The 20,262-nt window shown below is 38.2% G+C and overlaps 1 protein-coding gene across 4 annotated transcripts in view; it reads right to left on the bottom strand.

Moving 5' to 3' along the window:
• The window catches only part of APLF (aprataxin and PNKP like factor), a 98,064-nt gene that overhangs the window by 65,213 nt on the left and 12,589 nt on the right, over positions 1 to 20,262 (bottom strand). For all 4 annotated transcript variants that reach the window (XM_007970397.3, XM_007970401.3, XM_007970399.3 and 1 more), the window contains exon 2: positions 10,084 to 10,155. In XM_007970397.3, coding sequence (XP_007968588.3) covers positions 10,084 to 10,155 — 72 coding nt within the window. The remainder of the gene's footprint in view (positions 1 to 10,083; positions 10,156 to 20,262) is intronic.

Genomic DNA, 20,262 nt, shown 5'->3' with positions numbered 1-20,262 from the left:
GCAGTGGCGTGATCTCTACTCACTGCAACCTCTGATTCCAGGTTCAAGCAATTCTCGTGCCACAGCCCCCTGAGCAGCTGGGACTACAGGCGCCCGCCACCACAACTGGCTAATTTTTGTATTTTTAGTAGAGATGGGGTTTCACCACCTTGGCCAGGCTGGTCTCAAACTCCTGCCTCAAGTGATCTACCTGCCTTGGCCTCCCAAAGTGCTGGGAATACAAGCATGAGCCACTGCACCTGGCTTGAGAGTATTTAATTATTACAGAAAGGAGATTGAATTGGACTTGTAATATTTCAAAAGTACAATCAATAATTAAAAATCTTTTCAATCCCTGCCAAAACCCCTTTTTCTGAATATTCAAACTTTTCTTCATACCACAAAAGTGTTAAGGATCCCCAACTGCTTCATGAGACAAGTTTAACTTTGATTCTAAAAGCAAACAAGGGCAGAAAAATATTGGCAAACCCAACCTCACTGTGATTAAAAGATACAACTACCTACACGAGAGACGTAATGTTGGTGTGTGCCTTTTAACAAATTCATGAGATTATAAATTCAAGCTTCAATAGGTTATGCTATAACTTTAGAAGTGGTGCAAAGGATGCATTATCCCTGCAAAAAATGGAACTAAAATACAAATCAATTTCCTACAGCTTTCTCTTAGAGTTATCATTAAATATTAAAGAATGATAGATGTATACCCCCCAAAAGCACCTTAATTTTTTCAGTGTTTTTTTTTTAATTTTTAATTTGGATAGCTTTTTTTTAACAAAATAAGTTGAGGAAGGCTATTATTATAGGATTTTCCAGATATTTCACAAGTACACTTTTAATTTCAAGAGAAGAAAAACAATCTCAATTCAAGAACTTTGTGCAATAAAAAAAACCACAAGCACCCAAAGACGTATATTTTGAGGGTCAATAACAAAAGGCAAAAAAGAAAAACTACAACTTATATGTAGTTATAGAGCTACTGCCTCAATCATCCAAGACCCCAAGTAAGATTTTATTAAAATGAAATAAAAGCACTGACAGCTATGAATTTACCCTGAGGGCATAACCAATCACTGGTGATACAGTCATTTACAAAGAACATCATCATCAGTTTGCCTTTGTAATGTCTTTTCTCTCTGCTGATACTAGGCTGTAGATTAAATTTAAATGACATATAAAAAAGCTAACATCCTCTCCTCATGAGCTAGCATCATCTCCTCATGCACCATTTCCAAGAACTGCTGGAGAGCTATAGCATTTTTTGTAGGAGACATATCAGAGGGAAAAAGGCAGAAAGTCATCCAATGTAAAAGTACAAATTAGTAATTGCCCTAATTGCATTCAACTCTCCTTGTCAAAGCTATTTTTTTATTTGGTAGTAAGTTTAGATTTCCAAGTTAAAGAAAAGCAGAAAAACATTTAATCGCTTAAATATAATTTGAGGTATGCAGTATACAGATGGGATCATCATAACAAAACATTTGCTATATTCATTTATGTAATTTTACAAATATTTTTAACTAAAATTTCCCTCTTGACATTTCATTACACTTGTATAAATACCTTGCTTTAGTAGATCAAAGAATTTGTGACTGATGAGGGAACAGAGAATAAGTGATATTTAATAAACATTAAGATAAAATGAATGAACCAGAAGTCACTTGTCCATCTCATTCTGATTTTCAAGATCTTTAAACTTCCACTAACAATTAAAATCAGTGTTAGAAATTCTCTAAATGTCTTTAAATTGCACCTTGTAGACAGTGCAGCTACAATAAGCTGCTAAATAAATACATCAATCTATTTCAAGATAATGGGCATTTTATTGAAACTATATTAATATAAACAAGGTTATTAGCTAGTCAGGTTTCTAATGTGCAACTCAAGTCTTTAGCCCATTTTTCTACTGGATTCTTTATTTTTTTCTCATTGATTAAAGGCATCTGTCATATGTTTTGGATAGCACTCCTGATATAGCTCGGATATGTGTCACTGGCCAAATCTCATGGTGAACTGCAATCCACAATGCTGGAAGTGGAGCCTGGCAGGAGGTGCTTGGATTATAGGGGCAGATGCCTCATGGCTTGGTGCTGTCTTAAAGATAATGAGTTCTCATGAGATCTGGTCATTTAACTAATACAGAGCGGGCAACTCCCACTCTATATTAGTCTGTTTTCACCTAAGACTTGTTATTGTAATTTACTAAAAACAACAATAACAAGAGGTTTAATTGACCCACAGTTCTATAGCCTGTACAGACAGCATGGCTGGGGAGGCCTCAGGAAACTTTCAATCAAGGTGGAAGGCAAAGGGGAAGCAGGCAAATACTATATTGCTGGAGCAGGAGAAAGAGAGAGAAGGGAGAGGTGCTACAAACTTTTAAACAACCAGATCTTGTGAGAACTCACTCACTATCATGAGAACAGCAAGGGGGAAATCCAATGCCACCATGATCTAATCACCTCCCACCAGGCCACTCCTCCAACACTGGAGATTACAATTCGACGCAAGATTTGGGCAGGAACACAAATCCAAACCATATCACCCTCCCACTCTCTCTTGCTTGCTCCTGCTTTCACATGTGATGTGCTGGTTCCCCCTTTGCCTTTTTCCGTGATTGTAACCTTCCTGAGGCCTCCCTAGAATCCGAACAGATGCTGGCACCATGCTTCATTTCATGTAAAGCCTGCAAAACTGTGAGCCAGTTAAACCTCTTTTTATAAATTACCCAGTCTCGGCCGGGCGCGGTGGCTCAAGCCTGTAATCCCAGCACTTTGGGAGGCCGAGACGGGCGGATCACGAGGTCAAGAGATCGAGACCATCCTGGTTAACACGGTGAAACCCCGTCTCCACTAAAAAATACAAAAAACTAGCCAGGCGTGATGGCGGGCGCCTGTAGTCCCAACTACTGGGGAGGCTGAGGCAGGAGAATGGCGTGAACCCGGAAGGTGGAGCTTGCAGTGAGCTGAGATCTGGCCACTGCACTCCAGCCTGGGCGACAGAGCGAGACTCTGCCTCAAAAAAAAAAAAAAAAAAATTACCCAGTCTCAGTTTATAGCAACACAAGAATGGCCTAATACAGAAAATTGGGACTGAAATTGGGGCATTGCTACAAAGATACCTAAAAGTGTGGAAGTGACTTCAGAACTGCCTAACAGGCAGCAGTTAGAAGAGTTTGGAAGGCTGAGAAGAAGACAGGAAGATGAGAGAAAGTTTGGAATTTCTTAGAGATTGGTTAAATGACCAAATGATCAGCAAATTTGTGACCAAAATGCTGATAGTGATATGGACAATGAAGTCCAGGCTAAGGAGGTCTCAGATGGAAATGAGGAACTTATTGGGAACTAGAACAAAGGTCAAGTACGTTATGCCTTAACAGAGACCTTGGCTGCATTTGGTTCATGTCCTAGGGATCTGTGGAAGTCTTACCTACAGAAAGATGATTTAGGGAATCTAGTAGAGGAAACCTCTAAGCAGCAAAGTGTTCAAGAAGTTGCCTGGTTGCTTCTAACAATCTGCACTCAAATGCATAAGCAAAGAAATGACTTAAAGTTGCAACACATATTTAAATAGGAAGCAGAGTGCAAAAGCTTGATAAATTTGTAGCCTAGCCATGTGGCAGAGAAATAAAAAGCTTTTTCAGGAGAAGGATTCAAGGAGGCTGTGAAGCAACCACTTGCTAGAGATATGTGCACAACTAAAAAAAAAGTCAGGCTAGGCACGGTGGCTCACACCTGTAATCCCAGTACTTTGGGAGGCCGAGGCGGGTGGATTACCTGAGGTCAGGAGTTCAAGACCAGGCTGGTTAACATGGCGAAACCCCATCTCCACTAAAACTACAAAAAAATTAGCTGGGCATGGTGGCATGTGACTGTAATCCTAGCTACTTGGGAGGCTGAGGCAGGAGAACTGCTTGAACCCAGGAGGCGGAGGTTGCAGTGAGCTGAGATCATGCAACTACACTCCAGCTTGGGCGACAGAGCAAGACTCCATCTCAAAAAACAAACAAACAAGTTATAATATGCAAGAAAATGGAGAAAAGGCCTCAAATGCATTTCAGAGACCTTCATGGCAGCCCCTCTTATGACAGGCCCAGAGGCCTACAAGAGAAGAATGATCTCATGGGACAGTACCAGGGCCCGGCTGCCCTGCATGTCCTTGGGACAGTTCTATCCACATTCCCACTGCTTTGGCTCTGGCCATGGCTCAAAGGACCCACATGCAGCTTGAGCTGCCACTTTGGAGGATGCAAGCCATAAGCCTTGACAGCTCTCACATGGTGTTAAGCCTGTGGGTGCACAGAGTACAAGAGTGGTGGATTCTTGGCAGCCTCCACCTAGATTTCAGAGGATGTATGGAAAAGCCTGGGTATCCAGGCAGAAGCCTGCTGCAGGGGCAAATCCCTTACAAGAGAACTTCTACTAGGGCAGTGCAGAGAATAAATGTGGGGTGGCAGGTCCCACACAGAGTCCTCACTTGGGACGCTGCCTAGTAGAGCTGTGAGAAGAGAGCCACCATCCTCCAGACCCAAACATAGTATATCTACCAACTCCAGCCTGTGAGAGCAGCCTCAGGGGATGTACCCTGTAAAGTCAGAGGGGTGGAGCTGCCAAAGGTCTTGGGAGCCCACCCTTTGCATCAGTGTGCCCAGGATATGGACACAGAGTTAAAGATTACTTTGGAGCTTTGAGATTTACTGACTGCCCTGAAGGGTTCTGAACTTGTGTTGGGCCTACAGACCCTTTGTTTTGAAACAGGGATGTTTACTCAATGCCTATACTCCCATTGTTTCTTAGAAGTAAATAACTTTTGATTTTACAGGCTCATAAATATAAGAGATTTGCCTTGTCTCAGGTGAGACTTTGGACCTCGGAGGTAATGCTGGAATGAGTTAAGACTTTGGAGAATTATTGGGAAGGTATGATTGTATCTTGCAATGTGAGAAGGATATGAGATTTGGGAGAGGTCAGGGGAAGAATGATATAGTTTGGGTATTTGTCCCCACCTGAAACTCATGCTGAATTGTAATCCATAAATGCTGAAGGTAGGGCCTGGTGGGAAGTATTTGAATCACGGGGGTGGGAATACCTCATGCTATCTTCTGAACAGTGCATGAGTTCTCGTGAGATCTTGTAATTTAAAAGTGTGTGGCTTGTTCACAATAGCAAAGACATGGAGTTAACCTAAATGTCCATCAATGATGGACTGGAAAAAGAAAATGTGATATCTATGTGTGTGTGTATGTATATACACACACACACACCATGGAATACTATACGGCCATAAAAAGGAGTAAGATCATGTCCTTTGAAGGGACATGGATGGAGTTGGAAGCCATTATCCTCAGCAAACTAATGCAGGAACAGAAAACCAAATATTGCATGTTCTCACTTACAAGTGAGAGCTGAATGATGAGAACACATGGACACAGGGTGGGAAATAATACACAGTGGGGTCTACTGAAGAGTGGAGGGTGGGAGGAGGAAGAACATCAGGAAGAATAGCTAATGGATGCTGGGCTTAATAGCTGGATAATGGAATGATCTGTGCAGTAAACCACCATGGCACACGTTTACTTATGTAATAAACCTGCACACCCCGCACATGTATCCCTGAACGTAAAAGTCGAAGAAAAAAAAAAGTGAGTAGCACCTTTCCCTCCCTCTCTCTCCCTCGCTCCTGCTTTCGACATGTGACGTGCCTATTTCCCCTTTGCCTTCTGCCATGATTGAAAGCTCCCTGAGGCTTCACCAAAAACCTAGCAGATGATGGCACCATGCTTCCTGTAAAGCCTACCCATGAGCCAATTAAACCTTTTTTCTTTTTTTTTTTTTTTTTTTTGAGACAGGGTCTCACTCCGTCTCCTAGGCTGGAGTACAGTGGTGCAATCTCAGCTCACTGCAATCTCTGTCCTCCTGGAGTTCAAGCAATTCTCCTGCCTTGGCCTCCCCAGCACCTGAGATTACAGGCACCTACCACCACGCCAGGCTAATTTTTTTTTTTTTTTTTTTTGAGACACAGTCTCACTCTGTTACCCAGGCTGGAGTGCAGTGGCATGGTCTCGGCTCACTGCAAGCTCCACCTCCCGGGTTCACGCCATTCTCCTGTCTCAGCATCCCGAGTAGCTAGGACTATAGGCGCCTGCCACCATGCCCAGCTAATTTTTTATATTTTTAGTAGAGACGGGGTTTCACCGTGTCAGCCAGGGTGGTCTCGATTTCCTGACCTCGTGATCCGCCCGTCTCGGCCTCCCAAAGTGCTGGGATTACAGGCGTGACCCCACTGTGCCTGGCCAAGCCTGGCTAATTTTTGTATTTTAAGTAGAGACAGGGTTTCACCATGTTGGCCAGGCTAGTCTTGAACTTCTGACCTTAAGTGATCTGCCCACCTTCACCTCCCAAATTGTTGGGATTGCAAGTGTGAGCCACTGCACCCAGCCTAAATCTCTCTTCTTTATAAATTACCCAGTCTCAGGTATTTCTTTATGTCAATGCATGAATGGCCTAATTACATGTGCCAATTACATGTATTTTAAACATCTTCTCCCTGTTGTAGTTATCATTTTCATTATAGTGTCTTTTGATAAATGAAGTTTCTTATTTTAATTTCATTGGCTTTTTCCAACTGTTTTTATGGTTCATGCTTTTTATATCTTGTTTAAAAACCCTTCCCTACTCTAAAGTCATAAGGGTGTTTCCCTATATTATATTTTAAGAGTTTTACAGTTGGACTCTCACATTTAATCTACCTGGAGTAGATTGTTGGGTCTGCAGTAGGGGTCTGTTTTTTTTTTTTTTCCAAACAGATAACTGTCCCAATACCATTTACTGATAAAAATTCCTCTTCCCCACTGACACACAATGCTAGCCCTGGCCCAATCAAATTTCCACACACATAAGTCCAAATCTAAGGTTGCTTTCAGTTCCAAAATTTTATTCAACTGAAGGCACTAAAACTTCTTGTCAAGACAGAACATCAATCAGTTGTAACTTAAAGAAATATTTTTGAAGAAGAGACACCCAATACCAAGAGAATCCTGACTTCAGAAATATAACAACAAGAAAATACTACACAGAGTTCAAAGAACCTGGGCTCTCATTCCCATTCTAGAATTTGCTGAGTATTTAAGATCAGACATTCTCCAGAAGGCTGTGACATTCTAAGTTGTCAAAAAAAAGGTACTCAAAAAAGGATAAAAAAGATCTACCTTCTCCCATGTCTAAACATCACACTTATGGGAAAGTTTAGAAAATTACACTAAATAATATTTAAATGATCATAAACAGAGGTAAAACGTAAATAAATCATTCCAAATTTTAGTTTTATATCTAGTCTCATGAGGAATTTTTGCTCTAGCTTCTAGCATTATTTCTACTACAGTTTTGTACTCAAAAGACACCTGTTAATGTAATACATAGTGGTTTTATGATCTGAGTACCATCTAATTAAAGACTCAGTAAAAGTGAAGAGTATTTTCAAAAAGGAGCCTTTTTATAACTGAACACTGCTAAAATCCCACATGGAAATTTGGCTCACTACATACTGGATAAAATTTAACTCAAGATAAGACTTTCGACTAATAAAATCACCTTTAATGTGGGCATACTTATTTTACATAATTAGTATTCTTTTGAATAGCCACAGAAGTACAAAATATAACTGAATAATTTTCAACCAAGTGTAGACACAACTCCAATTAAGCACCTTTATTAAAGCCAATTTATAAAACATTTTAAAATATAAATGTCCTTGATTAACACTGAGAAAAAATGTAAATGTTTAAAATATTCATGCATTAGTAAATATGACAGTTTTCTAATGACCTATTTTTGATATAAAAAACTTTAATGCCATGTCAATTTTGTTATAAGAAGGGTTTCTTCTTATCACTGAGTAAATAAAGAGTGTAAAGAGAAAACCTGATTTTTGTCGACAATTCCACTGGTTAATTTGCTCACAAAATAAATGGACACAGTGGCACAGCAGACACTGGAGACTCAGAAGGGTGGTAGTGTGAGAGGTGGGACAGGGTTGAGAAATTACCTAATGGGTACAATGTACACTATTCAGGTAATGGTTACACTAAAAGCCCAGACTTCACCATTTCACAATATAACCATGTAACAAAACTGCATTGTACTCCCTAAATCTATATAAATAAAAAATAATCATTTCTATATATGTTAAGTTCCTAAAATGAATCACTCACTATTTACAAATATTGTGCTACTATAAATTTTTCAGATATCACTGGAGCAAAAGCAGAGGTAAAAAAAAAAGCTATAACAGGAGTTAACAGGTATTAACCAAGAGCTTGCCTTCATAACAGAGTGAAAAGTACTACTAGTTTATTGATTTGTTTTTCTATAACATCTGCATAGTTATCAGCAGGATTTGAATATTAACAACACAAACCAGAAAAGTCTATTCATCTACTGCAGGAGCTGATACTTTCTGGTTTGGTATAAAAAATAACTAGAAATCCACTTATTAAGGACTATTTAAATGATCTACTTACAAAAAATTAAGTACTCACTATAAAGTTCCTCTTTTTGTTAACATGAATTATAGAGCAGTAAATCTAAATCATGTAGAAAATCAGTGGTAAGTAATGGTTCCTTCACTTGAGGAGGCAAGGGTAATACTAAGCCAGAATGGCTATTTTGAAAAAAGTAAATCTAATAAACATGTTCTATTAGAAAAGGTAGGATAAGAATTTCAAGATCTCTCTATTCTTTCCTTTAATATGCTTTAGTAACAACAACAACAAAAAAACTTATTTTAAGCCATGGTAGTCCATTGGCAGGGTATTAGAAATTGGGCACTAGAGAATAACATACTTTTGTAAAAATCTATCATGTTTCCACTCCTATATGTGCCATAGATAGTTCTCACCACAGCGTTTACTCATGCATTCAGCAAATATTAGTTAAATACCTACTATGTTTTAGGCACTATGATAAACACTAGGGATACAGAGATTAGTCAGAGTTCCTATATTCAAGGACCTTATGATCCAGTATGTCATCTCAGAAGAATAAGTTATCTGGAGAGGATACAGAGATGAATAACTAATGGTAAATACAGTGGCTCCTACAGGAGTATTGACTCCAGATACTAACACTTTTTCAAGACACTAAGATAATGCAGAATGATGATGAGACATAAACCCTTTTAAAGATTATTTATTCAAGGTTGAGATAAGGTGAATACATTGAATAATTTTTTATTCAAAAAATTTCCAAGTACTAAAATTTAAAAGATGCTTTCCAAATTTGGAAACAGTTAAACATAGGATAAAAAAGCAAGTACTATCTGTGTAAAAGAAGGAACTAACGCTATAACAGGCGGTTGTATATAAAATATGAAAATACAAATTGGTTTAAAAAGGTTATAAATTAATGCATTTAATTCCACGAAATTTTACCACCATATGATCTAGTCTAAAATAAATGGACCCTCATGCACATATTTCATTCTCTTACACAATAGACTCTGCAAAAGAAAAGGAATAATCACATTGTATATTCTTAGAAACTGGCTGTCCCCGCATATCATCAGTGATTTTGCAGCAGGAAACTATAAAGCAAACAATTAAAATTCTAGCCCTCAACAAAAACTTTCAAATTAAAATCATTTTTCAAACCTCAAAGTTGAACAAGGTCTAAATTTTAGAACTATTCAACTCTACACACAGTGATACAGAATGTGTTAAAATATCCCTATAACATTTAAGTTACTTTGGTCACTACCCCAGCTCAAAAAAACAACCATTACATAGTTATGGGCTTTCTTATTGGATATTATTTGGCATATTCAATTTTAAACCAAATCGTAATGTACACATGAACTGGCAGTCACCTTTCATTCAAATTCTAATTATGTAAATGTGGCATTGTCCTATGAGAAAATATACAGTTTTACTCATAGTTTAGATCTTTATCTCCTAATTATTTTCTGGCAATGAGAAGGATATGTTCTGACATTAATTCCCTATTCCCATAACCTTAGAAAATAGGCACCTCTGCTTGGGAACTGAAAGGGTAAGAGATAAAAGTTAAAATGAATCATTAATAACATATTTACCGGTTTGATTCGCAGCTGACCACCTGCCACCTCAAGAATGGCATGTCTTCTGGATACTCTCTTGTCTGTTATCTATACAGTAAAAAAATTAAAAGATTAAGAACAGCCACCTTCTTAAAAAGCAACAAAACAAAAAGGCAAACAAAACCCCTGGCAATGTTTCTGAAATCAGTAGACTAGCTATGAAATACATCATTCATTCAACATCTATATGTTGAAATGATTGTCCTCATTTAACAAATAATGAAACTCAGAGATTAAAAAACCTGCCCAAAGTCATGGAAGAGTCAACAACAGAGCCTCAAGCCTAGAATCCAATGGATCCCAAAACCTTGTATGATAGTTTCCATTCATGACAGACATCTACTGGAGATTATTACCAAGAAAATTCAAAAATAGGAAAAGTACCTATATAATATGTACTTACCAGAAAACATTTCAAATACAAGAAACATATAGTATGTAACAATGATAAAGGTTTTCAAAGGGAGAGATCCCATGCTCAAGGATCTGGTAAGTGTAAAAGGGTCTGACTGTAGGCTTTGGGGTCAAAAAGACCCAGATCAGGCAGAACTGCATGCAAACTCGGGGGGCACCAGCAGCACTTACGAGTTCAGGAAGGCAAGAAGCGGAATGGTGAAAACCAAACATTGGCAGTAAGAAATAAATTAGCATTTTTAAAAAATATCTATTTGCTTCCTGTTTTGAGCCAACAGTGTTCTGCTTATGCTCACAATAATTCCTGCATACCAAAGTTCAGAAATTGTTTGCATTTTAAATGCTGACAGTGCCAATCAAAGCTTTCCCTTTTCACTGTAAACGCAATAGTTAAGATTGCCTTTTTTATTTGTGGTTGATTGATAGATAATGAAAACATGTTAAGCACCAATTTCACTAACGCCGTAACTACCGACCCCATCTCTTGGTAACCTTGGTATGTAGCACTTGAATGCTGGCATTATCCGAATGAGGACCAAAATTATCAGTAAAAAATAGACCATGCCAATACATAAACTCAATTAAACCTATTAGTTCCACACAAAATGTGAAACTGCCAGGAGTCAGTACTCATTTTTTTAACCAGAGATCAGTTCCACACTTAAGGCTGTGACATACAGACAGTAATATCAAACATCACAATGAGTATCACATGAATGAATTTTTTATAATCTATTGTTAGCCACAATGGCCATCCAAGAAGTACAAACTAATATCTATTCTTTCAGAAAAAAAGAGGCTAAAAATTTGAAGATTCCTTTTTTCTTCCCAGAACGTACCTTAGCCGGCTAAAAACAACAGCAGTTATCTGATGACTTATTGCATCATTTTGCACAGAACTTTCGCTTAAATGTTGTGATTCAACATAACATTGCCATAGCTATTATTCACACTTTACATAGAAATTCAAAGTCCAGAGAATTTAGGTAACTTGGGTAGGTCACTCTCCAAGTAGGCAGTACTCCAAAGCCACACTCTTTTTAATAAAAATAGGTAACAGGGAGGGTGCGGTGGCTGCAATCCCAGCACTTTGGTAGGCTGAAGTGGAAGGACCGCTTGAGCTCAGGAATTTAAGACTAGCCTGGGCAACACAGTGAGATCCCCATCTCCACATAAAGTAAAAAATTAGTTGGACAGGGTGGCATGTACCTACAGTCCCAAATATTAATACTTGGGAGGCTGAGGTAGGAAGACTGCTTGAACCCAGGAGGTCAAGGTTGTAAAGCCATGATCGGTACCACTGCACTCCAGCCTAGGTGAAAGGATGAGACCCTGTCTCAAAAAAAAAAAAAAACAAAAAAAGGTAATAAATGTGAGAACACATTTATACATGACTATACCTACATGCAATCATTCAAAAGTAATTTCAAAATATGCACATTATTCTGTGACTGAGAGTAAGCAATTCCTATTTCTGACTTGGATACCAAAATCTCATTACTTCAATACAAACCAATTTTCTAACCAACAGAGTAATAAGCTATCAAATATAAAACTATGGCATATAAAGATGGTTCCTTTAACAGTCCACCATCTTTCTTTCCTCTTTCTTCTTTCCTCTTTTAAACTGTATTTTTTCAGGAAGCAATAAATGAACTTTTCCTATCTCTGTCTTTCTTTGAAGTAGGCTTCACTGACACTACGAAGATAAAAGACATTTTAAGTAATATAAAAGTATAATGTGACCTCTAGTGGACATATAACTCCACAACAGTGTAATTTCATTACAAGCTATGTGTCTTTTATAGAATACAAAAAGAATGCTATAAACGGTCTTTGAAATTAACATCACTCAGACATTTATAGTGTTCCTTTTAAAGTAAACCCCTAAACAGTGAACACGTGATAAAATAACCATTTGCATTTTCTCAATGGGAAGCGTAAAGGTTTAATAAATTATCATTAAAACATTTTAATTTCAGGATTGATATACAGAGAGGGGTGGGGAGCAAGTGACAAACAGATTATCCTAAAGATCTGATTATCTGCTTTAACAGCCTATCACTGCTCCTTATACAGAGTGAATATCCAACACATTTTTATTATTAATTAATTAATATATCAACTGTAATAACAATCAATTATCAACAGCAAAGCACCATTCTAGACTTGTCATGTATCATCTTTTTCAGTCTTCACAAAACCTGTGAAGAAGATGCTATTATTATACTTCACTTCATAGGTGAGAAAATGGAAGTACAGAGAGTTTAAGTAACTACTCAGTTACACAACCAATAAGTAGTGGGGCCAGGATCTGAACCTAAGGAATCAGATTCCAGAACCATTCATGCTCTAAATGTTGTATCTCATCCCTCAATATCATTACATGAAACCTAAAGCAAAACCTCAGTTTTTAAGATGATTTACCCAGTTTAACTGTCAAACTAGAACATAGTAAAGAACTGAAAATAAGGCAGAAATGGCTATTTAATAATCAAATAGACATTCAGAAGAGATTCAGATCCTAAATAAAGCTCCAAGAGGCCCTCAGACTTTCATTTGGTCCTGCTTATCTAATGGCATACCTAAGTCTAACAAGATATGTCATCCAAATTCTTAATTCTCTATTCGTAAAGTGGATAGGATTTAGTAGACAGCATACTGACAATAGGAGAAAATGACTGATGTTAGTCTACAAGTGGAAAGAGAAAGGCTACTAAAAAGCAAAGAAACCCAAGGACTCAAAAAGAATACACTGGTTAGAGGCCATTTAGGGTAGGACAAATGGCATAAATTACTTCAAAATATACTGAAGGCTTGCCCAAGTTTACTTACTTATTACTAGAGTCACCAAGTTTAAATTAAAACTTCAACTGAAAGTCAGACATTTCACATCTTAGAAAGCCATAAAAATAGTTAAATTGAGGAATTCCAATTTTTATAGAATAGTTATAGTCACCTAAATTCTAATCACAACACACATTCTTCAAAGAAATCAACAAATAGAGCAAACAAAACTACCCATATCTCATCCCATATCTAATGCAAAACTAGGAGATAGAGATTACTAAAAACTTTAACTTACATGTAAGAGAGATGAGAAATGCCAATTTCAGAAGATCAAGCCCCAGAACTTATGCTGGAGCAGAGAAAATCAGGTGGCAAATGACAGAAAAAGAGGAGAGAGGGAGTGGGAATCTAGGGGTGCTGAAGCACAAGTATCACTCCCAGAAAAATTAAGTCACACTTTTAGTGGGAAATACTAAAAACATATTTCAGATCCAACATTACAGAGGCTAAGCTAATAGAGAATCCAAAAGAGAGGCATAAAAATATGTGGAACCAGGTATAGCAAGCGCAGTAAAGGCACCACTTCTCAGAAAGAAGGAGGATACTTGGAAGAAAAAAATAAATCCAGTAGTATAGATTTTGGCTTCAAAATACCATTCCCCACTAAAAGAAACCAGAGCTCTTTTGAGAAATGTCATATTCCAGGTCTGAGGCACAAAAAGTATAACATGGACCTAGGATATCTTCTTGTGCCAGAGGACAAAGAAATGCTCAAAAATTGATGGGTGCATGTCAGAAGGACAGAGAAACCAGTGCGAAAAAACTCTCACTGACCAAATTTAGAATGATTTGAGCACCAAAATAGTGATAATACTGGAATACAGGAAATTGAATCGCAAAATAATCCATGATTCCGTACCAATCCACATAAAGTAAAAAATTAGTTGGACAGGGTGGCATGTGCCTATAGTCTCAAATATTAATACTTAGGAGGCTGAGGTAGGAAGACTGCTTGAGCCCAGGAGGTCAAGGTTGCCGTGAGCCATGATCACGCCACTGCACTCCAGCCTGGGGGACAGGGTGAGACCCTGTCTCAAAAAAAGAAAAAAAAAGATAATAAAAAAGATTCCATATGAATCATGGATTATTTTTTGATTCAATGTGCTGTATTCGAGTGTTATCAGAGGGTAAGGCTGGGAGAGATGCTTTTCTTTATAAAAGAATGCCAGCTAAAGTAGAAAAAATGGTAGAACCAAAAAAATCACTATTTTTTAACTATCAATGTAAAAATTAAGTTAGGAAAGGATAAAAGGATGTTTATTTCCTAACAATAAAAAGGTTTGTTGGGAAAAAATACTTATGAAGTCTCAGTATCACTCCATAGATTACTGACAAAGGAAATGGCAGATGAACTGTGAAATCCGGCAGATACCACCTTATCAAGGTGATTACACTTACCACATCACCACAACAGGACAAACTGATAGATGTGCTTCCTAATGCGGTACTCTGAATAAACATCACCTACTTAATATTTTCACCAAAAATGTTTAATGTGAATCAAATTCTGTGCAAACAATCAAACAAAAATTGTGGGACACTCTAGGAATAATTGGCCTGGACCCACAGAAGCACCGATGTCATTAAAGACAAAAGGCAAGAAAATCATTCTAGATTAAATGAAAAAAAATTTAACTGGATCATGATTTTTTTAAAAAAAATGCAAAAAGCACATTACTGAAAACGTACAAAACTGAGTATGGAACATTAAAATTTATGGCACAGTTACACATTTCTAGAATATAATAACAGAATATAGCTATATAGAAATGTCCTCGTTCTTAGGTGACACATGTTGACATATTTAGTGATGAACTGCCATAATGCATGTATGTACTTTCAACTGTGTTCAGGAGAAAGAAAAAATGCATGCGCGCACATACACACACACACACACACACACAGGCATATTACAGAAGAAGAAAAATCAATGCCTTATTTGATTAAATTGCTGTTTGTCAAATTTCTGTTACTTGTAGTCAAAAGTAACTGTGATTAATACACATTCCTCTAACCATTGTTATATTTATTTTTTTTTAGAGATGGGATTTTCCCATTTTGGCCAGGCTGGTCTCAAACTCCTGGCTCCAAGTGATCTGCCCACCTGGGCCTCTCAAGGTGCTAGGATTACAGGCATGAGTCACTGTGCCTGGTCTTAAACTGCCTTTTTTTTTTTTCAGACTAAGCTTCGCTCTGTTGCCCAGGTTGGAGTGCAATGGCACAATCTAAGCTCACTGTAAACTCTGCCTCCCGGGTTCAAGCGATTCTCCTGCCTCCGTCTCCCAGGTAGCTGGGATTACATGCATGTGCCACCATGCCCGGTAAATTTTTTTTTTTTACATTTAGTAGAAACAGGGTTTCAACGTGTTGGTCAGGCTGGTCTCGAACTCCTGACCTTGAATGATCCACCCACCTCGGCCTCCCAAAGTGCTGGGATTACAGGTGTGAGCCACCGTGCCCAGCCCTAAACTGAATTCTTAATATTGTTTCTTGAATGTGAACAGGTCTGTCTATTCTTATATCACTTTTGTAGTGATACCATGAGGATCCTTTATATTTGACTTTCTGGTTTTAAATATTAATAGACTACTTCATCCACTATAATATACATACAGGTCCCTTCTCTAGTTTTAAGATACGAAGATTATACCAGAAGAAAAGATAAACACATGAAAACATAAAAGAACTGTTTATGATCTGTTTGTTACCAAATACGTATTTTTGGTATTTATTGAAGTCAAATAAAACGGAAATTATCTTATGATGTGACGAGCAGAAATATTTAGCTATTTTGAATCAAAGTCTGTGATCTCTTTGTTTAACTGCAATTCTCAAAATTCTAAAAACTAAAGAAACAACCCTGAATAAAGTAAAAGCAGAAAAGCTACTGGATCTTGAAATAGAATAGGGTGGTACCTTTCATTTCATTTTTTGTCTATATACAATATAGACAACCCAAGTTAATTTTTTGTAAAGTGCTTTTCTAGAGAAGTTTCTGAACACCATAGAGAGTTATAATATATCACATTAATTCAATGTTCTCATGTAACTTGGTTCCTGTAAATATAAGAACAGAAAATAGTTCGTTTTTCAGTATAAACTATATTACAAATTGTTTTTTAGTATAAACTATATTACACAGGATATTATTATAGTACAAATATAGTACACAGGATGTATATTATAGTACAAATTGGTTTTCAGTATAAACTATATTACACAGGAAAGGTTAAGATAATTATATGATACTTTATACTTTAATTTTATAAAAATTATCTTGTATGAATAAAATCAGAAAGATGGCTGACTAGAGGTGCCCGATGCGTGCCCTTGCCCCCTAAAAAGGGACCCAAACACAGAATTAACAACTACAATTCAACTGGAGTGTCTGAAGGAGAGCACTGAAGTGCTGCAAGGGAGTGGCAAGATCCCTGTGGAGCACAAAAGCAGGATGAAAAGAGGTGCAAGGCACCCTGCCTCTGCTGTCCCATCTCCCCAATGAGACTGGCTGGGAGCCAGGAGGGACTTCTTACAGGGTAATGGTAAGCATAGGGCCCCAACCACAGAAACTTGCAGTCCTTACTGCAGGAGAATCCCACAGTCCTTACAAGCCTTGAGCTGTTTGGAGAGCTACCTGGAATTTACAAAGCTACATTACTCCACAGTAGGAGCTCGTGTTATGCACTCCCCACCCTTGCATAACCTAAGCTGCTACAGCATAGCACCTTCTTGAAACCAGAGACACTGCTGGAGGGTGTCCTGCTCTGGGGGCCAGTAGCCACTGTGTCTCTCTAGCTTTGAGGTTCTACCATCATTCCATAAAGACCACATGAAGGACTGCAATACAATGTCTCCAGTTACTGAGAGCCTGGGCCCAGGGACAGTCATGACTCTGGTACTGCATAATGGGGAAGCCAAGCCCAGGCTGGCCAAACCACCACATGCCTGTGCCCCCAGCTGCAGAAACAGCATAGCAGCCACCCCCGGTACGCCCTTCCCCAAGCTAGCCAAACCATTGTGAGCTCACATCCCAGCCAGAGAAACAGCAGACCACCCCCAGGGGGCATGCCACCAAACTGGCCTAATCATTGTGTGTCCATACCCCCAACTGAGGACACAGTCTGGTAGAACCACCCTAGGCGGACATACTCCACAAACCAGCCAAACTGCCCCACCCCTGCAGCCCTAGCTGGATAAACAGCCTGGTGGCTCTTTCCTCAGTGAGCCAGACCCTGAGCAGCCAAACCACAACATGTCTGCACCCTAAGTCTGATAAACAGCCCAGAGAGCCAGTCCCTGAGCTGACCAACCAGCTGCACACCAGCACCCACAGCCTGAGAAGTAGCCTAGCAGACCTGCTCTCAGTGACCCAATCTCCAAGCCAGCTGACTATGTGTACATGCATACCCCGGCCCAACAACCAGCCTGGCGAGCCCATCTCTGGCAAAGTCATACCACCACCACCACCGCACACTTCCACAGCCTAGGCCATTGAGGAACTTGCAAACATTACTAATATGGGTTACAGCTGAGGAAACTGTACAGAGACCACACTACTGTGCTCACTCAGAACCAAAGCCAATGCACTCTACCCATCAGACACCATAAGACCCATCTAAAGGAATAGGTCTTTCCCTGTGAAAGCTACTTCATCAAATTAGAAGAGGCAACTATTCCACCAGATGAGCAGATATCAATATAGGGACACAAAAAACATGGAAAAAAAAAACACGACACCCTCAAAGGAACACATTAATTCTCCAATAGCAGACTCCACACACAAAAAAAAGAAATTTATAAAATGCCAGAAAAAGAATTCAAAATAACCTTAAGAAAGTCAACAAGATAGAAGACAATGCAGATAACCCAATAATTCATTATCTAAATGAGAAAGTCAACAGAGAGAAACATCATTAAAAAAAACCAAACAGAAATCTTACAGTTGAGGAATTCAGAGAATAAGAAAAAATAAAATCAAGCCTTCCCCAGACTATATCAAGCAGAAGAACTTCTGAACTTAAAGACTAAGTCTTCTGAAATAACCCAAAGCAAAGAAAAAAGTATTTAAAAGAATGAAGAAAACCGATTGAATTTATGGGACACCATTAAGCGAACAAATATTCACATTATGAGAATTCCAAGAAAAGAAAATATGGAAAAGGCATAGAAAACCTACTTAATGAAATAATAGCTGAAAACCCCCCAAGTCTTGAGAGACAGAAGGACATCCAGATGCAGGAAGCACAGAAGTTCTCAAAGAAATTCAGCCCAAAAAGGTCCTCTCCAAGGCACTTATAGTCAAATTTTCAAGTCAAAGACAACAAGAAAATTCTACAAACAACAAGAAAAAATCATCAAGTCACATAAAAGGGAATGGCCATTAGACTAACAGCAGATTTCTCAGCAGAAACTTTAACAGGCTGAGAAAATGGGATGATATATTTAGTGCTGAAAGGAAAAAAACAAACAAACAAAAAAAAACCTGCCAGCCAGGATGTAGGATACCCAGTAAAGCTATCCTTTAGAAATGAAGTTTTCCCAAGCAAGCAAAAATTAAGGGAATTCCATCACCACTCAACAAGCCCTACAAGAAATATTTAAAGGAATTATTACATGGCTTCATGCTGAATTCTACCAAATTTTTACAAAAGACTAACACCAATTCTTCTCAACCTATTCCAAAAAATTAAAGGGAAAGGAACTATTACAAGTTCATTACATAACGCCAGTATGACCCTGAAACCAAAACCAGACAAGGACACACAAACACACAAAAAAAGAAAATTACAAGCCAACATCCCTGATGAACATATAGATTCAAAAATCCTCAAAAAAATACTAGCACACTGAATCCAAGAACACATTAAAAAGATTATACAGCATGATCAAGTGAAATTTATCCCAGGGATACAATGATGGTTCAAACATACACAAATCAATAAATGTGATATATCACATCAACAGAAGTAAGGACAAAAACCATATGATCTCAAGAGATTCAGAAAAAGTATTCGATATAATTCAACATCCCTTCATGATAAACACTCAACAAATCAGGTATAGAAGAAATATACCTCAACACAATAAAGGGTATATACGACAAACCCACAGCTAACATCATATGGAAAAGGGAAAAGATGAAACCTTTTCTTCTAAGAACTGGAACAAGCTAAGGATGCCCCACTACTACCACTCTTATTAAATATAGTACTATTAGTTCTAGCCAGAGCAAGTAGGTAAGAAAAAAAAAAATCAGCCAGGCATGGTGGCTCACACCTGTAATTCCAGCACTTTGGGAGGCCAAGGCGGGTGAATCACAAGGTCAGGAGTTCAAGACCAGCCTGGCCAAGATGGTGAAACCCCATCTCTACTAAAAATACAAAAATTAGCTGGGCATGGTGGTGGGTGCCTGTAATCCCAGCTACTGGGGAGGCTGAGGCAGAGAATTGCTTGAATCCGGGAGATGGAGGTTGCAGTGAGCCGAGATCATGCCACTGCACTCCAGCACTCTGTCTCAAAAAAAAAAAAAAGAAAACAAAACAAAACAAAACAAAACAGAACAAGAGCATCTAAATGGAAAGGAGGAAGCAGAATCGTCCCTGCTTGTAGATAACGTGATCTCACATCTAGAAAAACCTAAAGACTCCACCAAAAGAACTCTTAAAACCGATAAACAAATTCAATAAACTTACAGGATACTTTAACTTAAAACAATATGGGGCTTAGGGGAACCAACCTTGACTCCCCCAAAACTTAACTACCAATAGCCTACTGTTGACTGGAAGCCTTAATCAATTATAAATAATTGCTTAACACATATTTTGCATGTTATATGTATTTTACAGTGTATTCTTATAATAAAGTAAGCTAGAGAAAAGAGAATGTTTTAAG

This window comes from Chlorocebus sabaeus, chromosome 14 (assembly GCF_047675955.1).
Source record: "Chlorocebus sabaeus isolate Y175 chromosome 14, mChlSab1.0.hap1, whole genome shotgun sequence".
NCBI lineage: Eukaryota > Metazoa > Chordata > Mammalia > Primates > Cercopithecidae > Chlorocebus > Chlorocebus sabaeus.
The sequence above is the reverse complement of the archived record's forward strand: the minus strand, read 5'-3'. Positions and strand labels throughout refer to the sequence as shown.